The sequence below is a fragment of the Bos grunniens genome, chromosome 3, assembly GCF_055505025.1.
Source record: "Bos grunniens cultivar Pamir isolate PY7600 chromosome 3, Bosgru_T2T1.0, whole genome shotgun sequence".
Taxonomy (NCBI): Eukaryota; Metazoa; Chordata; class Mammalia; order Artiodactyla; family Bovidae; genus Bos; species Bos grunniens.
In genome coordinates, this window is record NC_141167.1 from 26,881,894 (window position 1) to 26,906,865 (window position 24,972).

Consider the following 24,972-nt stretch of genomic DNA (forward strand, 5'->3'; position numbering starts at 1 on the left):
CTGATCCAATAAAGAATGCAGTGTTCAGAATTCTCATAGTAACAAACCAGTCAACAACTGGTCTTCACTAACCAATTCTTTTTTCTCAGGAAAACTGTAAGTGACATAACCTGAGTTTCCAAACTCTTGCTACTCAATGGGTGGTTTCATCAGCCTTGTTATCACCTAGAAAGTTTGTTAGAAACACAGAATCACAAGCTCAACTCTAGAGCTACTGAATCACAATCCATATTTTAATAAGACCTCCAGGTGATATGCACACTGAAGTCTGGGGGGCACTTTTCTAAAATACAGCCAAAAATATCCCCAGGCTCCCAAAGACAACAGGATTTTCTCACTAGCTAATACAGATATAAGCATTGCAGAAAACAATTTCCAGGAAAGTAATATAAATCATTTTCATTTCAAAGTAAACATCTTAAAAAAAAATGTATCATTTTCCCCACAGGAACTACCAGACAAACTATTAAGGAATAAAACTTCCCAGGTGAATCATATACCTAAATGTAGGACAATTTTAAAATATTTTACCTTCCATACTATATTGAGTCCCAAACCATTTCTCCTTGAGGTCACATTTTCCCTCATTAGCACCAGACAGTAGAACAAGATTTGCCTTTTGAGGAACTAGCTGATTAAGGGCTTCAGCAATGACCTAATTGGGGACAGGGGGAAAGTGGAGGGGGAAGACACATATACAACAATTATAACTTCACTCTAATACATCTCTGTTAAAAAGGCAAAGCCACAATATGTTAGACACCCTCAAGATCCTAGCACCTTAATGCTCATGAAACTGTCTATAGTCCATGACCACCCTAATTGACAAAACTTCATTAGTCTATCAGCAGCTTCAAATATCTTTCTTCCGAATGCTCCAATAGTTCTCATCTCAAATTCTACATAAGAGGACTAGCAGTGAAAAGAGCTATCATTTACTAAGCTTTTACTATGTGCCAGGTAGTATTTCATTTAATCCTAACAATAACCTTAAGGTATACCCATTTTCCCTGGTTCGGGAAGGTCCCCTGGAGAAGGGAATGGATACTCATTCCAGTATTCTTGCCTGGAGAATTCCATGGACAGAGAAGCCAAGTGGGCTACAGTCTACGGGGTCACAAAGAGTCAGACACGATTGAGCAATTAATAGTTTCACTTTACTTTTCATACCTATTTTATAGAAAGCACTCAGCCTCAGAGGTTAAAGTTTAAGTAATTTGCACAGATTAAAGATTCTATAATCTGCACAGAACAACACACCTAGAAGTGACAAGTGGAGTTCTAACCAAGTTTGTACATAATTTCAAAAACTATGCTCTTAACTATTATGTATTATACTACTTCAAACACAAGAATCAGTAAAATGATTCAATGTAGAGCCTCCTGTAATAATCCTTCAGCTATGACAAGAACTAAGCATAAGATTTTTATGGGTTAGATTTGAAACCCTAACTACTACTTAAAAACATGTCTTTGAGAAAAAAACAACAAACAGTGGTTCAGAAAAAAATACTTGGACCCCTGGGCACAATCATCCTAGGGAAATGACAAGACTATGTGGTTACTGCTTCCTCCTTTCCCTTTCCCTATCTTCTTTAAAATTAGTAGTTTTACAATACCTACCATCATCACAGTCTCTCACCTCAGCACTATTAACATTTTGGGCCAGATAATTTCTAGTTGTAGAGTGCCATCTCCTGCATTGTAAAATGTTCAGCAATAACTCTGGCTTCTACCCACTAGATGCCAAGATCACTCTCCAGCTGTGACAACTGAAATGTACCCTTTGTTGCTGTTATTCAGTCACTAAGTTGTGTCCAACTCCTTGCAACCCCATGGACTGCAGCACACCAGGCTTCTTTGTCCTCCACTATCTTCTGGACTTTGCTCCAACTCATTCCATTGAGCCTGTGATGCTACCTGACCATCTCATCTTCTGCCAACCCTTTCTCCTCTTGCCTTCAATCTTTCCCAGCATCAGGGTCTTTTCCAATGAGTCAGTTCTTCATATCAGGTGGCCAAAGTACTAGAGCTTCAGCTTCAGCATGAGTACTTCCAATGAATATTCAGGGTTGATTTCCTTTAGGATTGACTGGTTTGATCTCCTTGATGTCCAAGGGGCTTTCAAGAGTCTTTTCCAGCACCACAATTCAAAAACATAAATTCTTCAGCAATCAGCCTTCTTGATGGTCCAACTCTCACATCCACACGTGACTACTGGAAAAAACATAGCTTTGACTATACAGACCTTTGTTGACAAAGTGATGTCTGCTTTTTAATATATTGTCTAGGTTTGTCATAGTTTTCCTTCCAAGAAGCAAGCATCTTTTAATTTTATGGCTGCAATCACCATCTGCAGTGATTTTGGAGCCCAAGAAAATAAAATCTGTCACTGTTTCCACTTTTATCCCTTCTGTTTGCCATGAAATGATGGGACTGGATGCCATGATGTTAATTTTTTTGAATGTTGAGTTTTAAGCCAGGTTTTTCACTCCTCTTTCACCCTAATCAAGAGGATCTTTGGTTCCTCTTTGTTTTCTGCCATTAGAGTGGTATTATCTGCATATCTGAAGTTGCCAATATTTCTTCTGGCAATCCTGATTTCAGCTTGTGATTTCCCCCAGCCCAGCATTTCACATGATGTAGAAATTAAATAAGCAAGGACAGTATACAGCCTAGTCATACTCATGTCCCAATTTTAAACCAGTCAGTTTTTTTTATGTCTGGTTCTAACTGTTGCTTCTTGACCCGCATACAGGTTTCTCAGGAGACAGGTAAGGTGGTCTGATATTCCCATCTCTTTAAGAATTTTCTACTGTTTGTTGTGATCCACACAAAGGCTTTATTAACACAGTCTTCATGAAGCAGAAGGAGATGTTTTTCTATACTTCCCTTGCTTTCTCCATGATCTAATGAACGTTGGCAATTTGATTTCTGATTCCTCTGCCTTTTCTAAACCTAGTATGTACATCGGTAAGTTCTCAGTTAATGTAAAGCTGAAGCCTAGCTTGAAAGATTTTGAGCATTACTTTGCTAGCATGTGAAATGAGCAACTGTACGGTAGTTTGAATATTCTTTGACATTGCCCTTCTTTGGGACTGGAATGAAAACTGACCTTTTCCAGTCCTGTGGCCACTGCTGAGTTTTCCAAATTTGCTGGTATACTGTGTGTAGCACTTTCACAGCATCATCTTTTAGGATTTGAAATAGCTCAGCTGGAATTTCATCACCTCCACTAGCTTTTTCGTAGTGATGCTTCGTAAGGCCCACTTGACTTCACTCTCCAAGGATGTCTGACTCTAGATGAGTGACCACACCATCTTGGTTATCCAGGTCATTAAGACACATTTTGTAAAGTTCTTCTGTATATTCTTGCCACCTCTTCTTAATCTCTTCTGCTTCTTTCAGGTCCTTAATATTTCTGTCCTTTATCCTGCCTATCCTTACATGAAATGTTGCACTGGTATCTCCAATTTTCTTGAAGTGATCTCTAGTCTTATTCATCCTATAGTTTTCTTCTATTCCTTTGCACTGTTCATTTAAGAAAGTTTATTCTCTCCTTGTTGTTCTCCAGAACTCTGCATTCATTTTGGGTGCATTTTTCCCTTTTTCCCTTGTCTTTCACTTCTCTTTCCTCAGCTCTTTGTAAAGCCTTTTCAGACAACCACTTTACCTTTCTGAATTTTTTTTCTTTTTCTTTGGCATGGTTTTGGTTACTGCCTCCTATACCATGTTATGAACCTCCATCCATATTCCTTCAGTCACTCTGTCTACCAGATCTAGTCCCTTGAATCTATTAGTTACCTCCACCATATAATCATAAGGGATTTGATTTAGGTCAAACCTGAATGGCCTGGCAGTTTTCCCTACTTTCTTCAATTAAAGCCGAATTTTGCAATAAGAAGCTCATGATTTGAGCCACAGTCAGCTCCAGGTCTTGTTTTTACTAACTACAGCTTCTCCATCTTTAGCTGCAAAGAACATAAATCAATATGATTTTGGTACTGACCAATCTGGTGATATCCACGTGCAGAATAGTCTTTGGGTTGTTGCAAAGGGTGTTTGCAATGACCAGTGTGCTTTCTTGACAAAACTTTGTTAGCCTTTGCCTTACTTCATTTTGTACTTCAAGGACAAACTTTTCTGTTATTCTGGGTATCTCTTGACTCCCTACTTTTGCATTCCAATCTCCTATGATGAAAAGGACATCTCTGGTGCTAATTTTAGAAGTGTTGTAGGTTTTCACAGAACTGGTCAACTTCAGCTTCTTCGGCATCAGTGGTTGGAGCACAGACTGGGATTACTGTGATGCTGAATGGTTTTCCTTGTATCCAGGCAGTGACAAATATCCCATGGGGACAAAATCACCCCTGGTTGAGAACCTCTACCCCATATGGAGTGAAATGATTTATTTACCAGGACTAGTGAAGGAAAGACCTTGACCAACTATTTATGTGTAATATTTATTACACATAAGTCATATATTTTGAAATCAAGGATTCTTGTATTTCTCTTGTATATATTCTCAAAATGATTAAAATTGTACAGAGTCTCCAAAAGAATTAAAAGGCAAGCTAAGCAAGTACGTTTATCACCTAAAGCACATAATTCTTAGAAATGACTTTAATAAATGTTTCAACACTTGAAAAATAGAAAGAACGTACCTAAGGAGAGGACTTGATTTTCTCGTCATATTAAAGCATGGTCATATACAAGAATCATGAAAAATTATCCACAAAACTACTGATATTTCTTCAGTTAAAACAAACAAAAACCTGACTAAACATAACCTAATTTTCTCCATTCTCATGTTCTTATGTACCTTTCTGCACTTTCTCACCCTCCTCTTTCTCTAAAAGTAAGGTTTAGAGATGGAAACCTCCTTACTTCTGGCTTGTATTCAAAAAGAAGCTGATCTCCAGTGAGAAAGTCCTGTAGTGGGTACAGCTGCATGTTTTCACACATGTTTTCCACATACTCAACTGGATCTGTCTGTAAAGAGGTAAAATTATTTCACACCAGAAATTCCTCATTACTATCCTTAATTTCCCACAAACTATAAATACTTAGCTCTTTTTTTTTTAATGAAACCAAAAGTTTCCCACAGATACAACCAAATAAAATGGCAGCTTAAGGATCTGGTGCTCAGAATTCTAACATAAATTAGCCAGAGAACTACTTTAAGTAGCTTATCCTAACACCCCACCAACCCCCCATCCTGAGCCCTACAACACACAAGGCTCTAATCAGGTCACAGCATCTTCATGGGAGAAATTTTAACAATGGCCCAAATTTTAACAATGGGCACTGTGAAGTGCCCAAAGACAGAGTCTTCATCATTTAATCACTGCAGCACTATAACCTAAAAACTATTTGTAAGCATCAATCAAAATCAAGGTAGAAATCAAATTTTGTCATTAAAGCCTTGATATAAATGGTAAAATTAACTAGTATATTATCTCAATTTAAAACTGAACTAATGAGGGCAGTCCCTAAGATGGCAGAGGAACAGGACAAGGAGACCACTTTCTCCCCTACAAATTTATCAAAAGATCATTTGAACACTGAGCAAATACCACAAAACAACTTCTAAATGCTGGCAGAGGACACCAGGCACCCAGAAAGGCAGCCAATTGTCTTCGAAAGGAGGTAAGACAAAATATAAAAGATAAAAAGAGAGACAAAAGAGTTAGGGACGGAGACCCATCCCAGGAGGGAGTCATAAAAGAGAAGAAGTTTCCAAACACCAGGAAACCCTCTCATTGGCAGGTCTGTGGGGAGTTTTGGAATCTCAGAGGGCAACATAACCGGGAGGAAAAAATAAATAAAACTCACAGATTACGCGCTAAACTGCAGCTCCCAGTAGCCCAGATGCTTGCGTCTGCCACCAGCAAGTGGGGGCTGAACAGGGAGGTGCGGGCTGCAGTGCTTAGGGTAAGGACTGGGCCTGAATGCCATAAGGGCAATCTGAGGGAGCTAACGTGAGATAGCAACCCAAACCAGGGGATAGCCAGAGAGAGGGAAAAAAAAAGAGGAAAGAGAGAGAGAACTTCCACAAAAAGGTCTAACCTAAGGTACTGCTGGGCTGCTCACAGAACAAAGGACTGAGCCAATACCAAAGGAGAGATAGCCATGCAACACACTGGCCCATCCCCTGCCAGAGGCAGGGAGGCAGGCATGCAACGGCCAGAGCCATAAGGCAAAGGGAAAACTCGGCCCCAGGGATGGCATCCTCTACCAAACTGCAAGCAGACTCCCAGTTGCTAACCAAGTCTTCCTGGGATCCTGGACTCACTACCGGATACTTCATTGCACTCCAGAGAGAAAAGATCCAGCTCCACCCATCAGAACACTGATGGAAGCTTCCCTAACCAGGAAACCTTGACAAGCCACTCATCCAACCCCACCCACAGGGAGGAACCTCCACAATAAAGAGGAACCACAAACTACCAGAATTCGGAAAGGCCACCTCAAACACAGCAACCTAAACAAGATGAAAAGGCAGAGAAATATTCAGCAGGTAAAGGAACATGATAAAAGCCCACCAAACCAAACAAAAGAGGAGGAGATAGGGAGTCTACCTGAAAAAGAATTCAGAATAATGACAGTAAAAATGATCAAAAATCTTGAAACCAAAATGGAGTTACAGATAAATAGTCTGGAGACAAGGATTGAGAAGATGCAAGAAAAGTTTAACAAGGACCTAGAAGAAATAAAAAAGAGTCAATCAATAATGAATAATGCAATAACTGAAATCAAAAGCACTCTGGAGGGAACCAACAGTAGAATAACTGAGGCAGAAGATAGGATAAGTGAGGTGGAAGATAGAGTGGTGGAAATAAATGAAGCAGAGAGAAAAAAAGAAAAAAGAATTAAAAGAAGTGAGGACAACCTCAGAAACCTCTGGGACAATGTTAAATGCCCCAACATTCAAATCATAGGAGTCCCAGAAGAAGAAGACAAAAAGAAAGGGCATGAGAAAATACTTGAGGAGATAAGAGTTGAAAACTTTCCTAAAATGGGGAAGGAGATAGCCACCCAAATCCAAGAAACCCAGAAAGTCCCAAACAGGATAAACCCAAGGTGAAACACCCCAAGACACATATTAATCAAATTAACAAAGATCAAACACAAAGAACAAACATTAAAAGCAGCAAGGGAAAAACAATAAATAACTCACAAGGGGATTCCCATAAGGATAACAGCTGATCTTGCAATAGAAACTCTTCAGGCCAGAAGGGAACGGCAGGACATACTTAAGTGATGAAAGAGAAAAACCTACAACCCAGATTACTGGATCCAGCAAGGATCTCATTCAAATATGAAGGAGAAATCAAAAGCTGTACAGACAAGCAAAAGCTCAGAGAATTCAGCACCACCAAACCAGCTCTTCAACAAATGCTAAAGGATGTTCTCTAGACAGGAAACACAAAAAAGGTGTATAAACTCTAACCCAAAACAACAAAGTAAATGGCAATGGGATCATACTTATCAATAACTACCTTAAATGTAAATAGGTTGAATGCCCCAAACAAAAGACAAAGACTGGTTGAATGGATATAAAAACAAGACCCCTATATATGCTGTCTACAAGAGACCCACCTCAAACCTATGGACACATACAGACTGAAAGTGAAGGGCTGGAAAAACATATTTCACACAAATGGAGACCAAAAGAAAGCAGGAGTAGAAATACTCATATCAGATAAAACAGACTTTGAAATAAAGGCTGTGAAAAGAGACAAAGGAGGACACTACATAATGATCAAAGGATCAATCCAAGAAGAAGATATAACAGTGATAAAAATATATGCACCCAACAAAGGAGCACCACAATATGTAAGGCAAATGCTAACAAGTATGAAAGGGGAAATTAACAATAACACAATAATAGTGGGAGACTTTAATACCCCACTCACACCTATGGGTAGATATACAATGGACCGGTTAGATCTAATTGATATCTGTAGGACATCTCACCCTAAAACAATGAATTTCACCTTTTTCTCAAGTGTACACAGAACTTCTCCAGGACAGATCACCACCCAGGCCATAAATCTAGCCTTGGTAAATTCAAAAAAACTGAAATCATCTCAAGCATCTTTTCTGATAACAATGCAGTAAGATTAGATGTCAACTACAGGAAAAAACTATTAAAAATATAAACATATGAATGCTAAACAACACACTTCTGAATAACCAACAAATCACAGAAGAAATCAAACCATGCATAGAAACAAATGTAAATGAAAACACAACAACCCAAAACCTATGGGATTCAGTAAAAGCAGTGCTAAGGGGAAGGTTCATAGCAATACAAGCCTACCTCAAGAAACAGGAGAGAAATCAAGTAAATAACCTAACTCTGCACCTAAAGCAACTAGAAAAAGAAGAAATGAAGCATCCCAGTGTTACTAGAAGGAAAGAAATCATAAAAATTAGGGCAGAAATAAATACAAAAGAAACAAAGGAGACCATAGCCAAAATCAACAAAGGTAAAAGCTGGTTTTTTGAGAAGATAAATAAAAGAGACAAACCATTAGCCAGACTCATGAAGAAAAAAAGGGAGAAGAATCAAATCAACAAAATTAGAAATGAAAATGGAGAAATCACAACAGACAACACAGAAATACAAAGGATCCTAAGAGACTACTATCAGCAACTATATGCCAAAAAAAATGGACAACTTGGAAGAAACAGACAACTTCTTAGAAAAGTATAACTTTCCAAAACTGAACCAGGAAGAAATAGAAAATCTTAACAGACCCATCACAAGCACAGAAATTGAAACTGTAATTAGAAGTCTTCCAACAAACAAAAGCCCAGGACCAGATGGCTTCACAGCTGAATTCTACCAAAAATTTAGAGAAGAGTTAACACCTATCCTACTCAAACTCTTCCAGAAAATTGCAAAGGAAGGTAAACTGCCAAACTCATTCTATGAGGCCACCATCACCCTAATACCAAAACCAGACAAAGATGCCACAAAAAAAGAAAACTATAGGCCAATATCACTGATGAACATAGATGCAAAAATCCTTAACAAAATTCTAGTAAAAAGAATCCAACAACATATTAAAAAGATCATACATCATGACCAAGTGGGCTTTATCCCAGGGATGCAACGATTCTCCAATATTCGCAAATCAATCAATGTGATACCCCACATCAACAAATTTAAAGATAAAAACCGCATGATTATCTCAATAGATGTAGAGAAAGCCTTTGACAAAATTCAACATCCATTTATGACAAAAACCCTCCAGAAAGCAGGAATAGAAGGAACATACCTCAACATAATAAAAGCCATATATGATTAACCCACAGCAAACATTATCCTCAATGGTGAAAAATTGAAAGCATTTCTGCTAAAGACAGGAATAAGACAAGGGTGCCACTCTTACCACTATTATTCAACATAGTTTTGGAAGTTTTAGCCACAGCAATCAGAGCAGAAAAAGAAATAAAAGGAATCCAGATTGGAAAAGAAGAAGTAAAACTCTCATTGTTTGCAGATGACATGATCTTCTACACAGAAAATCCTAAAGACTCCACCAGAAAACTACCAGAGCTAATCAATGAATATAGTAAAGTTGCAGGATGTAAAATTAATACATAGAAATCCCTTGCATTCCTATACACTAACAATAAGAAAACAGAAAGAGAAATTAAGGAAACAATTCCATTCACCATTGCAACGAAAAGAATAAAATACTTAGGAATAAATCTACCTAAAGAAACAAAAGATCTATACATAGAAAACTATAAAACAATGGTGAAAGGAATAAGATGACACAAATAGATGAAGAAATATACCACGTTCATGGATCAGAAGAATCAATACAGTGAAAATGAGTATACTACCCAAAGCAATCTATAGATTCAACGCAATCCCTATCAAGCTACCAATGGTATTTTTCAGAGAACTAGAACAAATAATTTCACAATTTGTATGGAAATACAAAAAAACCTCAAAAAGCCAAAGCAATCTTGAGAAAGAAGAATGGAACTGAAGGAATCAACCTGCCTGACTTCAGGCTATACTACAAAGTCACAGTCATCAAGACAGTATGGTACTGGCACAAAGACAGAAACATAGATCAATGGAACAAAATACAAAGCCCAGAGATAAATCCACACACCTACAGACACCTTATCTTTGACAAAGGAGGCAAGACTATACAATGGAGAAAAGACCATCTCTTTAACAAGTGGTGCTGGGAAAACTGGTCAGCTGCTTGTAAAAGAATGAAACTAGGACACTTTCCTGGAGAAGGCAATGGCACCCCACTCCAGTACTCTTGCCTGGAAAATCCCATGGACAGAGAAGCCTGGTAGGCTGCAGTCCATGAAGTCACTAAGAATCGGACACGACTGAACGACTTCACTTTCACTTTTCACCTTCATGCATTGGAGAAGGAAATGGCAACACACTCCGTGGTGTTCTTGCCTGGAGAATCCCAAGGACGGAGGAGCCTGGTAGGCTGCCGTCTATGGGGTCGCACAGGGTCGGACACAACTGAAGCGACTTAGCAGCAACAGCAGGACACTCTAACACCATACACAAAAATAAACTCAAAATGGATTAAAGATCTAAATGTAAGACCAGAAACTATAAAACTCCTAGAGGAAAACATAGGAAAAACACTCTCTGATGTAAATCATAGCAGGATCCTCCATGACCCACCCTCCCAGAGTAATGGAAATAAAGCAAAAATAAACAAATGGGACCTAATTAAACTTAAAAGCTTTTGCACAACGAAGGAAACTATAAGCAAAATGAAAACACAGCCTTCAGAATGGGAGAATAATAATAATAGCAAATGAAGCAACTGACAAAGAATTAATCTCAAAAATATACAAGCAGCTCAATGCCAGAAAAATAAGTGACCCAGTCAAAAAGTGGGCCAAAGAACTAAATGGACATTTCTCCAAAGAAGACATACAGATGGCTAACAAACACATGAAAAGATGATCAACATCACTCATTATCAGAGAAATGCAAATCAAAACCACAATGAGGTACCATCTCACACCTGTCAGAATGGCTGCTATCCAAGTCTATAAACAATAAATGCTGGAGACGGTGCAGAGAAAAAGGAACCCTCTTACACTGCTGGTGGGAACGCAAACTAGTACAGCCACTATGGACAACACTGTAGAGATTCCTTAAAAAACTGGAAACAGAACTGCCATACAACCCAGCAATCCCACTCCTGGGTATACACATGGAGGAACCGAGAACTGAAAGAGACACATGTACGCCAACGTTCATTGCAGCACTGTTTACAATAGCCAGGACATGAAAGCAACTTAGATGCCCATTGGCAGACAAATGGATAAGAAAGCTGTGGTACATTTACACAATGGAATATTCAGTTCAGTTCAGTCACTCAGTCGTGTCCGACTCTTTGCTACCCCATGAATCGCAGCACGCCAGGCCTCCCTGTCCATCACCAACTCCCGGAGTTCACTCAGACTCACGTCCATGGAGTCAGTGATGCCATCCAGCCATCTCATCCTCTGTCGTCCCCTTCTCCTCCTGCCCCCAATCCCTCCCAACATCAGAGTCTTTTCCAATGAGTCAACTCTGTGCATGAGGTGGCCAAAGTACTGGGGTTTCAGCTTTAGCATCAGTCCTTCCAAAGAAATCCAGGGCTGATCTCCTTCAGAATGGACTGGTTGGATCTCCTTGCAGTCCAAGGGACTCTCAAGAGCCTTCTCCAACACCACAGTTCAAAAGCATCAATTCTTCGGCGTTCAGCTTTCTTCACAGTCCAACTCTCACATCCATACGTGACCACAGGAAAAACCATAGCCTTGACTAAACAGACCTTTGTTGGCAAAGTAATGTCTCTGCTTTTGAATATGCTATCTAGGTTGGACATAACTTTCCTTCCAAGGAGTAAGCATCTTTTAATTTCATGGCTGCAGTCACCATCTGTAGTGATTTTGGAGCCCCAAAAAATAAAGTCTGACACTGTTTCCACTGTTTCTGCATCTATTTCCCATGAAGTGATGGGACCAGATGCCATGATCTTCGTTTTCTGAATGCTGAGCTTTAAGGCAACTTTTTCACTCTCCTCTTTCACTTTCATCAAGAAGCTTTTTAGTTCCTCTTCACTTTCTGCCATAAGGGTGGTGTCATCTGCATATCTGAGGTTATTGAGATTTCTCCCGGCAGTCTTGATTCCAGCTTGTGCTTCATCTAGCCTAGCATTTCTCATGATGTACTCTGCATAGAAGTTAAATAAGCAGGGTGACAATATACAGCCTTGACATACTCCTTTTCCTATTTGGAACCAGTCTGTTGTTTCATGTCCAGTTCTAACTGTTGCTTCCTGACCTGCATACAGATTTCTCAAGAGGCAGGTCAGGTGGTCTGGTATTTCCATCTCTTTCAGAATTTTCCACAGTTTATTGTGATCCACACAGTCAAAGGCTTTGGCATAGTCAGTAAAGCAGAAATAGATGTTTGTCTGGAACTCTCTTGCTTTTTCCATGATCCAGCGGATGTTGGCAATTTGATCTCTGGTTCCTCTGCCTTTTCTAAAACCAGCTTGAACATCAGGAAGTTCACGGTTCACGTACTGATGAAGTCTGGCCTGGAGAATTTTGAGCATTACTTTACTAGAGTGTGAGATGAGTGCAATTGTGCGGTAGTTTGAGCATTCTCTGGCACACTGCCTTTCTTTGGGATTGGAATGAAAACTGACCTTTTCCAGTCCTGTGGCCACTGCTGAGGTTTCCAAATTTGCTGGCATATTGAGTGCAGCACTTTCACAGCATCATCTTTCAGGATTTGAAATAGCTCAACTGGAATGCCATCACCTCCACTAGCTTTGTTTGTAGTGATGCTTCCTAAGGCCCACTTGACTTCACATTCCAGGATGCCTGGCTCTAGGTCAGTGATCACATCATTGTGATTACCTGGGTCGTGAAGATCTTTTTTGTACAGTTCTTCTGTCCATCTTGCCACCTCTTCTTAATATCTTCTGCTTCTGTTAGGTCCATACCATTTCTGTCCTTTATCGAGCCCATCTTTGCATGAAATGTTCCCTTGGTATCTCCTATTTTCTTGAAGAGATCTCTAGTCTTTCCCATTCTGTTGTTTTCCTCTATTTCTTTGCATTGATCACTGAGGAAGGCTTTCTTATCTCTTCTTGCTATTCTTTGGAACTCTGCATTCAGATGCTTATATCCTTCCTTTTCTCCTTTGCGTTTCGCTTCTCTTCTTTTCACAGCTATTTGTAAGGCCTCCCCAGACAGCCATTTTGCTTTTTTGCATTTCTTTTCCATGGGGATGGTCTTGGTCCCTGTCTCCTGTACAATGTCACGAACCTCATTCCATAGTTCATCAGGCACTCTATCTATCATATCTAGGCCCTTAAATCTATTTCTCACTTCCACTGTATAATCATAAGCTATCCCACTTTGAAGGTCAGGAAGGGCGACGGTGAGGAGATACCCCTCGTTGAAGGTAAGGAGCAGCTGCTACACTTTGCTGGAGCAGCCATGAAGAGATACCCCACGCCCAAGGTAAGAGAAACCCAAATAAGATGGTAGGTGTTGCAAGAGGGCATCAGAGGGCAGACACACTGAAACCATACTCACAGGAAACTAGTCAATCTAATCACACTAGGACCACAGCCTCGTCTAAATCAATGAAACTAAGCCACGCCTGTGGGGCAACTCAAGACAAGCAGGTCATGGTGGAGGGATCTGACAGAATGTGGTCCACTGGAGAAGGGAATGGCAAACCACTTCAGTATTCTTGCCTTGAGAACCCCATGAACAGTATGAAAAGGCAAAATGATAGGATACTGAAAGAGGAACTCCCCAGGTCAGTAGGGGCCCAATATGCTACTGGAGATCAGTGGAGAAATAACTCCAGAAAGAATGAAGGGATGGAGCCAAAGCAAAAACAATACCCAGCTGTGGATGTGACTGGTGATAGAATCAAGGTCTGATGCTGTAAAGAGCAATATTGCACAGGAACCTGGAATGTCAGGTCCATGAATCAAGGCAAATTGGAAGTGGTCAAACAAGAGATGGCAAGAGTGAATGCTGACATTCTAGGAATCAGCGAACTCAAATGGACTGGAATGGGTGAATTTAACTCAGATGACCATTATATCTACTACTGCAGGCAGGAATCCCTCAGAAGAAATGGAGTAGCCATCATGGATAACAAAAGAGTCTGAAATGCAGTACTTGGATGCAAAACGACAGAATGATCTCTGTTCGTTTCCAAGGCAAACCATTCAATATCATAGTAATCCAATTCTATGCCCCAACCAGTAACGCTGAAGAAGCTGAAGTTGAACAGTTCTATGAAGACCTACAAGACCTTTTAGAACTAACACCCAAAAAAGATGTCCTTTTCATTATAGGGGACTGGAATGCAAAAGTAGGAAGTTAAGAAACACCTGGAGTAACAGGCAAATTTGGCCTTGGAATATGGAATGAAGCAGGGCAAAGACTAATAGAGTTTTGCCAAGAAAATGCACTGGTCATAGCCAACACCCTCTTCCAACAACACAAGAGAAGACTACACATGGACATCACCAGATGGTCAACGCCGGAATCAGACTGATTATATTCTTTGCAGCCAAAGATGGAGCTCTATACAGTCAACAAAAAACAAGACCGGGAGCTGACTGTGGCTCAGATCATGAACTCCTTATTACCAAATTCAGACTTAAATTGAAGAAAGTAGGGAAAACCACTAGACCATTCAGGTATGACCTAAATCAATGGAATATTAGTCAGCTATTATAAAGAATGCATTTGAATCAGTTCTAATGAGGTGGATGAAACTGGAGCCTATTATACAGAGCGAAGTACGTCAGAAAGAAAAGCACCAGTATAGTATACTAATGCATATACGAATTTAGAAAGATGGTAATGATGACCCTATATGTAAGACAGCAAAAGAGACACAGATGTAAAGAACAGACTTTTGGACTCTGTGGGAGAAGACGAGGGTGGGATGATTTGAGAGAATAGGTTGAAACATGTATATTATTATATGTGAAATAGATCGCCAGTCCAGGTTCGATGCATGAGACAGGGTACTCAGGGCTGGTGGACTGGGATGACCCTGACGGATGGGATGGGGAGGAAGGTGGGAGGGAAAGTTGGGGATGGGGAACACATGTACACCCATGGCTGACTCTCGTGAATGTATGGCAAAAACCATCACAATATTGTAAAGTAATTAGCCTCCAATTAAAATAAATTTTAAAAAAAGAATAACAACAACAAAAAAGAATTTGAAAAAAAAATTTTTTTAATTAAAAAAATGTATACATAAAACTGAACTAATGACTAAAAGTTCTACAACCTATGAAATGGAAATACTTTTGCAGAGGAAATCAACCAATTCAAGTATTTTCTGAGCACCCAAATGCATGGTATCTTAAAAAGTGACATGTCCTTTAGATACCAAGTGGCTCTATTCCTACATTTTACAATGAGGAAATTACTCAGATTAATTAGGTGACTTGCTCCAGAGCACACAATAAGTGACAGGCAGAATAAACACTACAGCTCAGGCCTCTTAACACAACAGTGAAAATACTACACTGCCCAGTCCTTTCATAGACAATCTGGTTGTTCTCTCATGGAACAGAAGACAGAAAGAGAAATAAAGCTTGCAACATTCATGGAGGAGAAATGAGACATGAATGTATCAAATCAGAAATCATAGGTATATGCTAACTACTACATTATTGCATTAAAATAGAATATGGAAAAAGTATGGGGAAAAAAGTATTGTTAGCCTTTTTTGCCTCTCCTGAATCATATGTTGATAAGTACTAATAATATGTGTGTGTGTGTGTGTGTGTGTGTTTAAGTTAAGGTACTTTTTTTCCCCTGAAGTATAACTGATATATAGTATTAGTTTCAGGAGTCTGACATAGCGAGTCCATATTTTCATATACTACAAAATGATCACCAGAGTAAGTCTAGTTACCATCTGTCACCCTACAAAGTTACTATAACGTTACTGACTATATTCCCTATGCTGTACATTACATCCCCATGACTTATGTACTTTATAGCTGAAAGTCTGCATGTCTTCATCTCCTTTGCCTATTTCACTTAGTTCCCACACCTTCAAGTGCTATTACTATTTAAAATTACTCCCTTGATAGAGGAACTGTGGCTCCTGAGGCATGCGGGATACAGAGAAACTGAAAATGTAGTCGATCAGATTTTGGAAATAACTACAACAGGAGGTCTGAAAAACAAAGAGGTCATTTTCATCTCATCAGTCCTAGATGAAGAGATCAAGTCCTGAGCCTTTGGAGTGGGAGCACTGACTCCAAGACCCTAGGCTACCAGAGAATTAACCCTAGGGAATATCAATTAGTGAGAACTCACACAAAGGAAACCAGCTAAATACAAAACCCAGCATCAGCCAACCACAAGTAGCACCCTGTACAGGATGCCTCATCTAAACAACAAACAAAACAAAAATACAAACCCAATCAGCAGCAGCCAGGATTATCACCTCACTCAGCCTTGCCCATGGGGGGGCGGGGGGGGGGGGGAGGGGGGAAACTCAGCACAATTCTCACCCAATATGAAGCTTACACAAATCCCTGGACCAACCTTAGGAGGGCAGAAACCAAAAGGAAGAAAGAATTTAACCCTGAAGCCTGGGAAAAGGAGACCTGAAACACAATAAGTTAAAAAATAATAATAATAATGAAAAGGCAGAGAAATACTACACAAATGAAGGAACAAACTAGAAACACAGATGTCCAAATAAATCAAGAGGGAATAGGCAAACTACCTGAAAAAGAATTCTGAATAATGACAGTAGAGATGATCAAAAACCTTGAAAACAGAACGGAGAAAATGTAAAAATCAATTAACAAAGACCCAGAAGAATTAAAGAATAAACATAGAGACAAACAACATAATTATTGAAATTAAAAATATTCTAGAAGGAATCAATAGCAAAATATTTGAAACAGAAGAACAAATCAGTGAGCTGGAAGATAAAATGGTGGAAGTAACTTCTGAAGAGCAGAATAAAGTAAAAAGAATGAAAAGAACTGAGGATAATCCCAGAGACCTCTGGGACAATATCAAACGCACCAACATTCAAATTATAGAGGTCCCAGAAGAAGAAGAGAAAAAGAAAGGGTATGAGAAAATTTTTGAAGAGATTATTGTTGAAAATTTCTGCAACATGGAAAAGGAAATAGTCAATCAAGTCCAAGAGGCGCAGAGTCCCATACAGGATAAACCCAAGGAGAAACATGCCAAGACACATACTAATCAAACTAACAAGGACTAAAACACAAAGAAAGAATATTAAAATCAGCAAGAAAAAAGCAACAAGTAACATACAAGGGAAACCCCATATGTTTAACAACTGTTCTTTCAGCAGAAACTCAGCAGGCCAGAAGGGAATGGCAGGACATATTTAAAGTACTGAAAGGGAAAAATCTACAACCAAGATTACTGTACCCAGCAAGGATCTCATTCAAAATTGATGGAGAAATAAAAAGCTTTTCAGAAAAGCAAAAGTTAAGAGAATTCAGTACCACCAAATCAGCTTTACAACAATGTTAAAAGGACTTACATAGTCAAGAAATACAAGAGAAGAAAAAGATCTACAAAATAAACCCCCAAAATTTAAAAAATGGCAATAGGAACATTTATCAATAATTACTTTAAATGTAAATGGATTAAATGCTCCAACCAAAAGACACAGACTGGCTGAATGGATACAAAAACAAGACCTATATATATGCTGTCTGAAGAAACCCACTTCAGACATAAAGACACATATAGACTGAAAGTGAGAGGATGGAAAAATGTATTCCATGCAAATGGGAAGCAAAAGAAAACTGGAGTAGCAATTCTCATATCAGGCAAAATAGACCTTAAAATAAAGAAGATTACAAGAGATAAGGAAGGACACTACATAATGATCAAGGGATTAATCCAAGAGGAAGACATAACAGCTGTAAATATCTATGTACCCAACACAAGAGCACCTCAATACACAAGACAAACACTAACAGACATAAAAGGAGAAATTGACAATAACACAATAATAGGAGACTTTAACACCCCACTCACACCAATGGACAGATCATCAAAACAGAAAATTAATAAGGAAACACAAGTCTTAAATGATACATTAGATGAGATAGGTCTCATTGATATCTTCAGGACATTCCATCCAAATGCAGAAGAATATACCTTCTTCTCAAGTGCACATGGAACATTCTCCTGGGTCACAAATCAAACCTCAGTAAATTTAAGAAAACTGAAATTGTATCAAGCATCATCTCCAACCACAATGCTATAAGACTAGAAATCAATTACAAGAAAAAACACAAACACATGGAGATTAAACAACAGGATTAATAACCTAAAGAGACTAAATAATCAACAGATTATTGAAAAAAATCAAAAGGGAAATAAAAAAATTTCTAGAAACAATTGACAATAAAAACATGACAACTCAAAACCTATGGGATACAGCAAAAGCAGTTCTAAGGGGGAAGTTTATAGCAGTACAATCCTACCTCAAGAAACAAGAAAAACATCAAATAGACAATCTAACTTTACACCTAAAACAACTTGAAAAGAACAACAACAACAAAAAAAACCAAAATTAGTAGAAGGAAAGGAATCATAAAGATCTGAGCAGAAATAAATGAAAAAAGAAATGAAAGAAACAATAGTAAAGATTAATAAAACTAAAAGCTGGTTCTTTGAGACGATAAACAAAATTGACACTCCTTTAGCAAGACTCATCAAGAAAGAGAGAGAAGAATCAGATCAACAAAATTAGAAATGAAAAAGAAGAGGTTAAAACAGACAATCAGAAATACAAAGGATTATAAGAGAGTATTATGAACAACTATATGGCAAGAAAATGGATAACCTGGAAGAAATGGACAGTCTTCTTCCAAGACTGAAACAGGAAGAAACAGAAATTATGAACAACACAATTACAGGCACTGAAATTGAAGCTGTAATCAAAAATCTCCCAAAAGACAAAAGCCCAGGACCAGATGGCTTCACAGGAGAATTCTATCAAGCATTTAGAGAGACCTAAGGCCTATCCTTCTAAAACTCTTTCAAAGATGCTCAACATCACTCATTATCAGAGAAATGCAAATCAAAACCACTATGAGGTACCATTTCACGCCAGTCAGAATGGCTGCGATCCACAAGCAATAAATGCTGGAGAGGGTGTGGAGAGAAGGGAACCCTCTTACACTGTTGGTGGGAATGCAAACTAGTACAGCCACTATGGAGAACAGTGCGGAGATTCCTTAAAAAACTGGAAGTAGAACTGCCTTATGATCCAGCAATCCCACTGCTGGGCATACACACTGAGGAAACCAGAACTGAAAGAGACACGTGTACCCCAATGTTCATCGCAGCACTATTTATAATAGCCAGGACATGGAGGCAACCTAGATGTCCATCAGCAGATGAATGGATAAGAAATCTGTGGTACATATACACAATGGAGTATTACTTAGCCATTAAAAAGAATTCATTTGAATCAGTTCTAATGAGATGGATGAAACTGGAGCCTATTATACAGAGTGAAGTAAGCCAGAAAGAAAAACACCAATACAGTATACTAACACATATATATGGAATTTAGAAAGATGGTAACAATAACCCTGTATACGAGACAGCAAAAGAGACACTGATGTATAGAACAGTCTTATGGACTCTGTGGGAGAGGGAGAGGGTGGGAAGATTTGGGAGAATGGCATTGAAACATGTATACTATCATGTATGAAACGAGTCACCAGTCTAGGTTCGATGCACGATACTGGATGCTTGGGGCTGGTGCATTGGGACGACCCAGAGGGATGGTATGGGGAGGGAGGAGGGAGGAGGGTTCAGGATGGGGAACACATGTATACCTGTGGTGGATTCATTTCGATATTTGGCAAAACCAATACAATATTGTAAAGTTTAAAAATAAAATAAAATTAAAAAAAAAAAAAGAAAAATAAATAAATAAATAAATAAAACTCTTTCAAAAAATTGGAGAGGAAGGAACACTTCCAACTCATTCTACGAAGCCACCATCAAGGATACCAAAACCAGACAAAGACAACACAAAAAGAGAAAACTACAGGCCAATATCACTGATGAACATAGATGTAAAAATTCTCAACAAAATTTTAGCAAATAAGATTCAGCAACACATCAAAAAGATCATACACCATGATCAAGCTGGGTTTATTCCAGGGATGCAAGGATTCTTCAATATATGCAAATCAATCATGATATACCATATCAACAAATCAAAAGATAAAAACCATATGATAATCTCAACAGATGCAGAAAAAGCCTTTGACAAAATTCAGCACCCATTTATGATTAAAACTCTTCTAAAAATGGGCATAGAAGGAACCTACCTCAACAAAGTAATGGCCATATGTGATAAGCCTTACAGCAAACATTATTCTCAATGGTGAAAAACTGAAAGCATTCCCCCTAAGATTAGGAACAAGACAAGGGTATCCATTTTCATCACCATTATTAAACATAGTCTTGGAAGTCCTAGCTATAGCAATCAGAGAAGAAAAAGAAATAAAATGATTCCCTCCACTGTGTTCTGAATTTTTTAACCAGTTATTTTCACCAGCCACTTATTTATAAGTTAACTTTATAAGTTAACAATCAGAATGTTACTAAATTGAGTGACTCAAATATTTCCTATGCAAAAACAGGACCCTGGTTAAAAGTAGATCTTTAGTGCCAAGGCAGTGCAGAAAGTACTAGAAGAAAACACTTGAATGCTATCCTTTATTTTTTTTTAAGATAAAATTCACAAACCATAAAATTTACTTTTAAGGTATACAACTAAAAATAAAGTATATAACTCAGTGGGTTTTGGTATATTCATAAAGTTGTATAATCATCATTTATATCTGTTGATAGTTCTAGATTCAGAATATTTTCATCAGTCCAAACAGAAACTTCCATATCCACTAAGCAGTTGCTCCCAGTTACTCATAACCCCTAGCTACTGAAAACCATCAGTCTGTATTCTGGCTCTACAATTTACCTTTTCTGGTTATTTCATATGAAGTGAATCATATAACACGTGACCTGTGGTGTCTGGCTTCCTTCACCTAGCATAATGTTTTCAAAGTTCATGCATGTTGTAGAATGAATTAGTACTTAATTCCTTTTTATGCTGAATAATGTTCCACAGTATGAAAATTCTACATTTTGTTTAGCCATTCATTCAGTGAAGGACATTTGGTTTCTACAATTTGGTTATAATCAATAATGCTGCTGTGAACATAAGTGTACATGTATTTATGTGGACATACATTTTCAATTCTCTTGGGTATATACCTGTAAGCCAGTAACTGCTGGCTTGTAAGGTATCTCTATGCAAAACTTTTTAAGGTCATTGTTTTCTAAAGCTACTGCACCATTTTACACTCCTAACTGTATTACACATTATATATATTTATATATCGTGAGTCCAAGTTCCCATGTGAAATAAAAATTATTTTTAAATTCCTCAGTTATAAAAGACTGGTTTAAACAGTCTGAAAGAGCATTTCTATTTGTCTTTACTGGTGAAAACAAGAAAAATGTCTGAAGAGAAGATAGGTTAACTTTGTTAGTAAAACAGAAATATATAAAAGCTGAAATAAGCTGAGCTACTTGAGTTAAAATTTAGCAGTTCAGAGATATGAACCATTCACATTTGTTCTTTGTTCTGATTAGGGTTTGATCTAAAATCTTTTGGATTCATGTTTTAAAATTAAGACAAGCATTCAGTAGCACTGCACTAAAGGTAAAAAAAATGAGCTACAAAATGGGAGCTACAGAAAAGGTATCTTGAAATGTCTTGCTAAGAAGGAACTAGAGCAGCAGAAAGAAAATGTTACTCAACTAATGCTAAAAATCCAATACCTAAAAAAGAAATAAGGGTATTACTTATGGCAGGCCCACAATTCTTACTCCCACTCTTTCCCTAACACAGTTCTAGCCCACATGCTGCCACAACAGCTGACAAGAACACCAAAAAAAAATCAGGTTTTTTTCCATCAACTGCTAAGGTTGATAGAAGGACCTGTGGGTTATAGGTGTATCAATCTATACAGAGATTGTCTAGAGGACCATCAAATGGCCAATACAAATCACAACAGCTCTCTGTTTTCATAGAATAAGATTTCTATTTTAAATGACTTCAATCATATAGAGCAGACTGCAGAGGAATCAACAACAACTGGAAGCTTATAGCTTTTACAACCTTGTCCTCATGTACTTAAGTCTTTTTGACTTGTAGTAGATACACAGGGAATTGTTTCCAATGATGATCCAAAAAGGCAGATTTCAAGATGTTCTATGAACTGGTTCTAAATTAGGGCTCTTAATCAAGGGTCCACAGATACCTTCCACAAGATATCAGTGGACAAAATCAGGGAGAGTGGGAAGCATGAAGTTGACTGGGAAGAAATTACGTATTTTCATTAAACTATAACTTAGCATTTTTACTCATTTATGAGTATATAGGCAAAAAATCATAGTAATATTATCAGCTTCTAGGACTACAATCGATAGAAATCACAATACAGTTCAAAATTGCACACTCACTGCTACTTAAAGTTGTAATAATTATTAGATCTGCCATTAGATCTTGTTATTTAATAATATATCAATAGAGACCCATATTACTAATTCTTACTATTTTGAGTACTTTATTTCCATATTCCTTTGCAACCTACTGCATTTTATCTTATGCATTTAAAAACAGTATTCTATAAAAAGGAACCCTCCTACCCTACTGCTGGGAATGTAAAGAGGTGCAACCATTATAGAAACTGATGGAGGTTCCTTTAAAACCTAAAAATTGAGCTACCACATAATCCAGCAATCCCTCTCCTGAGCCATTTATCTGGAAAAGATGAATACCCCAATTTAAAAGATGAATGCACCCCAATGTTCATAGTAACATCATTTATAATAGCCAAGACAGAAACAACCCAAGTGCCCATTAACAGATGACTGGTTTAAGATGTGATACACACACACATATACTGGAATATCACAGCCATTAAAAAGAATGAAATACTGCCATCTACAACACTGTGGATTGACCTAAAGGTATCATACTAAGTGAAGTAAGTCAGATACAGAAGAACAAATATTGTATATCATTTATATGTGCAATCTAAACACAAGTGAATCTACATACAAAACAAAAACAGACTCGAAAACATAGAAAACAAACTTATAGTTACCAAAGGCAAAAGAGATGGGCGGGGTTGGGGGGTGGGATAAATTAGGAGTATAGATACAGATACAAATTACTATATATAAAAGAGATAAGCAGCAAGGACTTACTGTATAGCACAATGAACTATATTCAATATTTTATAATCTACAATGGAAAATAATCTGATATATACAATATATAGATACACATATATCACTGAATCACTTTGCTGCACATCTGAAACTACCATATAATAATACAGAACAACTATACTTAAATTCTATGGTCTGTATAATATTTAACAGTATTGTTTCAATGTTAAATTTTCTGAGCATCACAATTTTAGTGAGGTTATATAAGAATATGTTTTTAAGTAGCAGATTCATGGTAAGAGGTATCATGATGTCTGTAATTATGAAACCTCCCAAAAATACATACACATACACATAAATAAGAGGCATGAGAGAGAAAAGAGAAAGAAAATATGGCAACATATTAAGAACCAGTAAACCTAGGATGAGGGATATACCAGTGATCATTGTACTACTTGGGAGATATTTCTGAGAGTTTAAAAAAATGAAGAGATAAGAGAATGTTCTGAGGAGGGGTCCAAAGGATTAAAGAGATTCCAAAGGGATCCAAGATACAAAATGGGTTTTTTAAAAACCCTGCTTTAAACTTATTACCTTTCATCCTTTCATATACCCTATGCTATAGACATGAAAAGACCATTTCCTTTTTCACAGTACCCCAGAGTTCCTTACTTATGTGCTTCCTAATACTTAGAATGTGTCTAAACCTTAACTAATTTTTAATACTGAATTCAGTTCAAATTTATTATACCCATAAAGCCTTCCTTGTCCTATTCCAATCAAGACAAATGCTTTCCTTACCCTGAAAGCACAAAACACACTATTTCTAACACTACAAATAGTAATCACTTCACATTACCCTGTAAAATATATTCACAATATTTGAATTCCCAAAATATAAGCTCTCCATGAATGTTTATCAAAGGGATCAAAAAGATCCACAGATGAAAATGACTACACAAATGAACGACTGCCACACAACAAATGACCTGTGTCAATCTGCCTAATTGTCTCTCTGTTACTCAATATAAATGCTCAAAAACACAAGAGTTAATTTTCAGATAGCCTCAAGGCCATCTTGAGACTCACATGACAGAGAGTGGCAGAATTAAAACTCCAGGGACACTTCCAAAAAGAGGAACAATGTCCACATCAGTTTCAACTTGGTCACAGACAATATTTAAAAAGAATTTGACTTCTAGTACCTGTTCTTGGTAATGAAATTCATTATCTTCAATTTTCTGAATCTCTTCAAAAATTCTGTGAAAGAACAAAATTATAATTAGAAGACATATTTAAACTTCTCATTAGAATCATCTAAAAATAAACAGAATGCCCACATAACCTGTATATTTAACATACATTCACATGTAGAATAATAAGGGTATGGAACCAGTAACAGAAACTTAAAAGTAAAAAGTATTAGTCACTCAGTCGTGTCTGACTCTTTGCGACCCCATGGACTGTAGGCTACCTGGCTCCTCTGTCCATAGGGTTCTCTAGGCAAGAATACAGGAGTAGGCTGCGATTCCCTTCTCCAGGGGATCTTCCTGACCTGGGATGGAACCTGGGTCTCCTGCACTGCAGGCAGATTCTTTGCCATCTGAGCCACCAGGGGAGTCCCTAGTAAGT

General features: G+C 37.9%; 1 protein-coding gene across 2 annotated transcripts in view; it reads right to left on the bottom strand.

Moving 5' to 3' along the window:
* NRDC (nardilysin convertase) overlaps nucleotides 1–24,972 on the bottom strand; it is a 97,203-nt gene that overhangs the window by 15,464 nt on the left and 56,767 nt on the right. For both annotated transcript variants that reach the window (XM_086387634.1, XM_086387630.1), the window contains 3 exons: nucleotides 24,546–24,600; nucleotides 4,888–4,992; nucleotides 532–655 (listed from right to left, as the gene is read on the bottom strand). In XM_086387634.1, coding sequence (XP_086243760.1) covers nucleotides 532–655; nucleotides 4,888–4,992; nucleotides 24,546–24,600 — 284 coding nt within the window. The remainder of the gene's footprint in view (nucleotides 1–531; nucleotides 656–4,887; nucleotides 4,993–24,545; nucleotides 24,601–24,972) is intronic.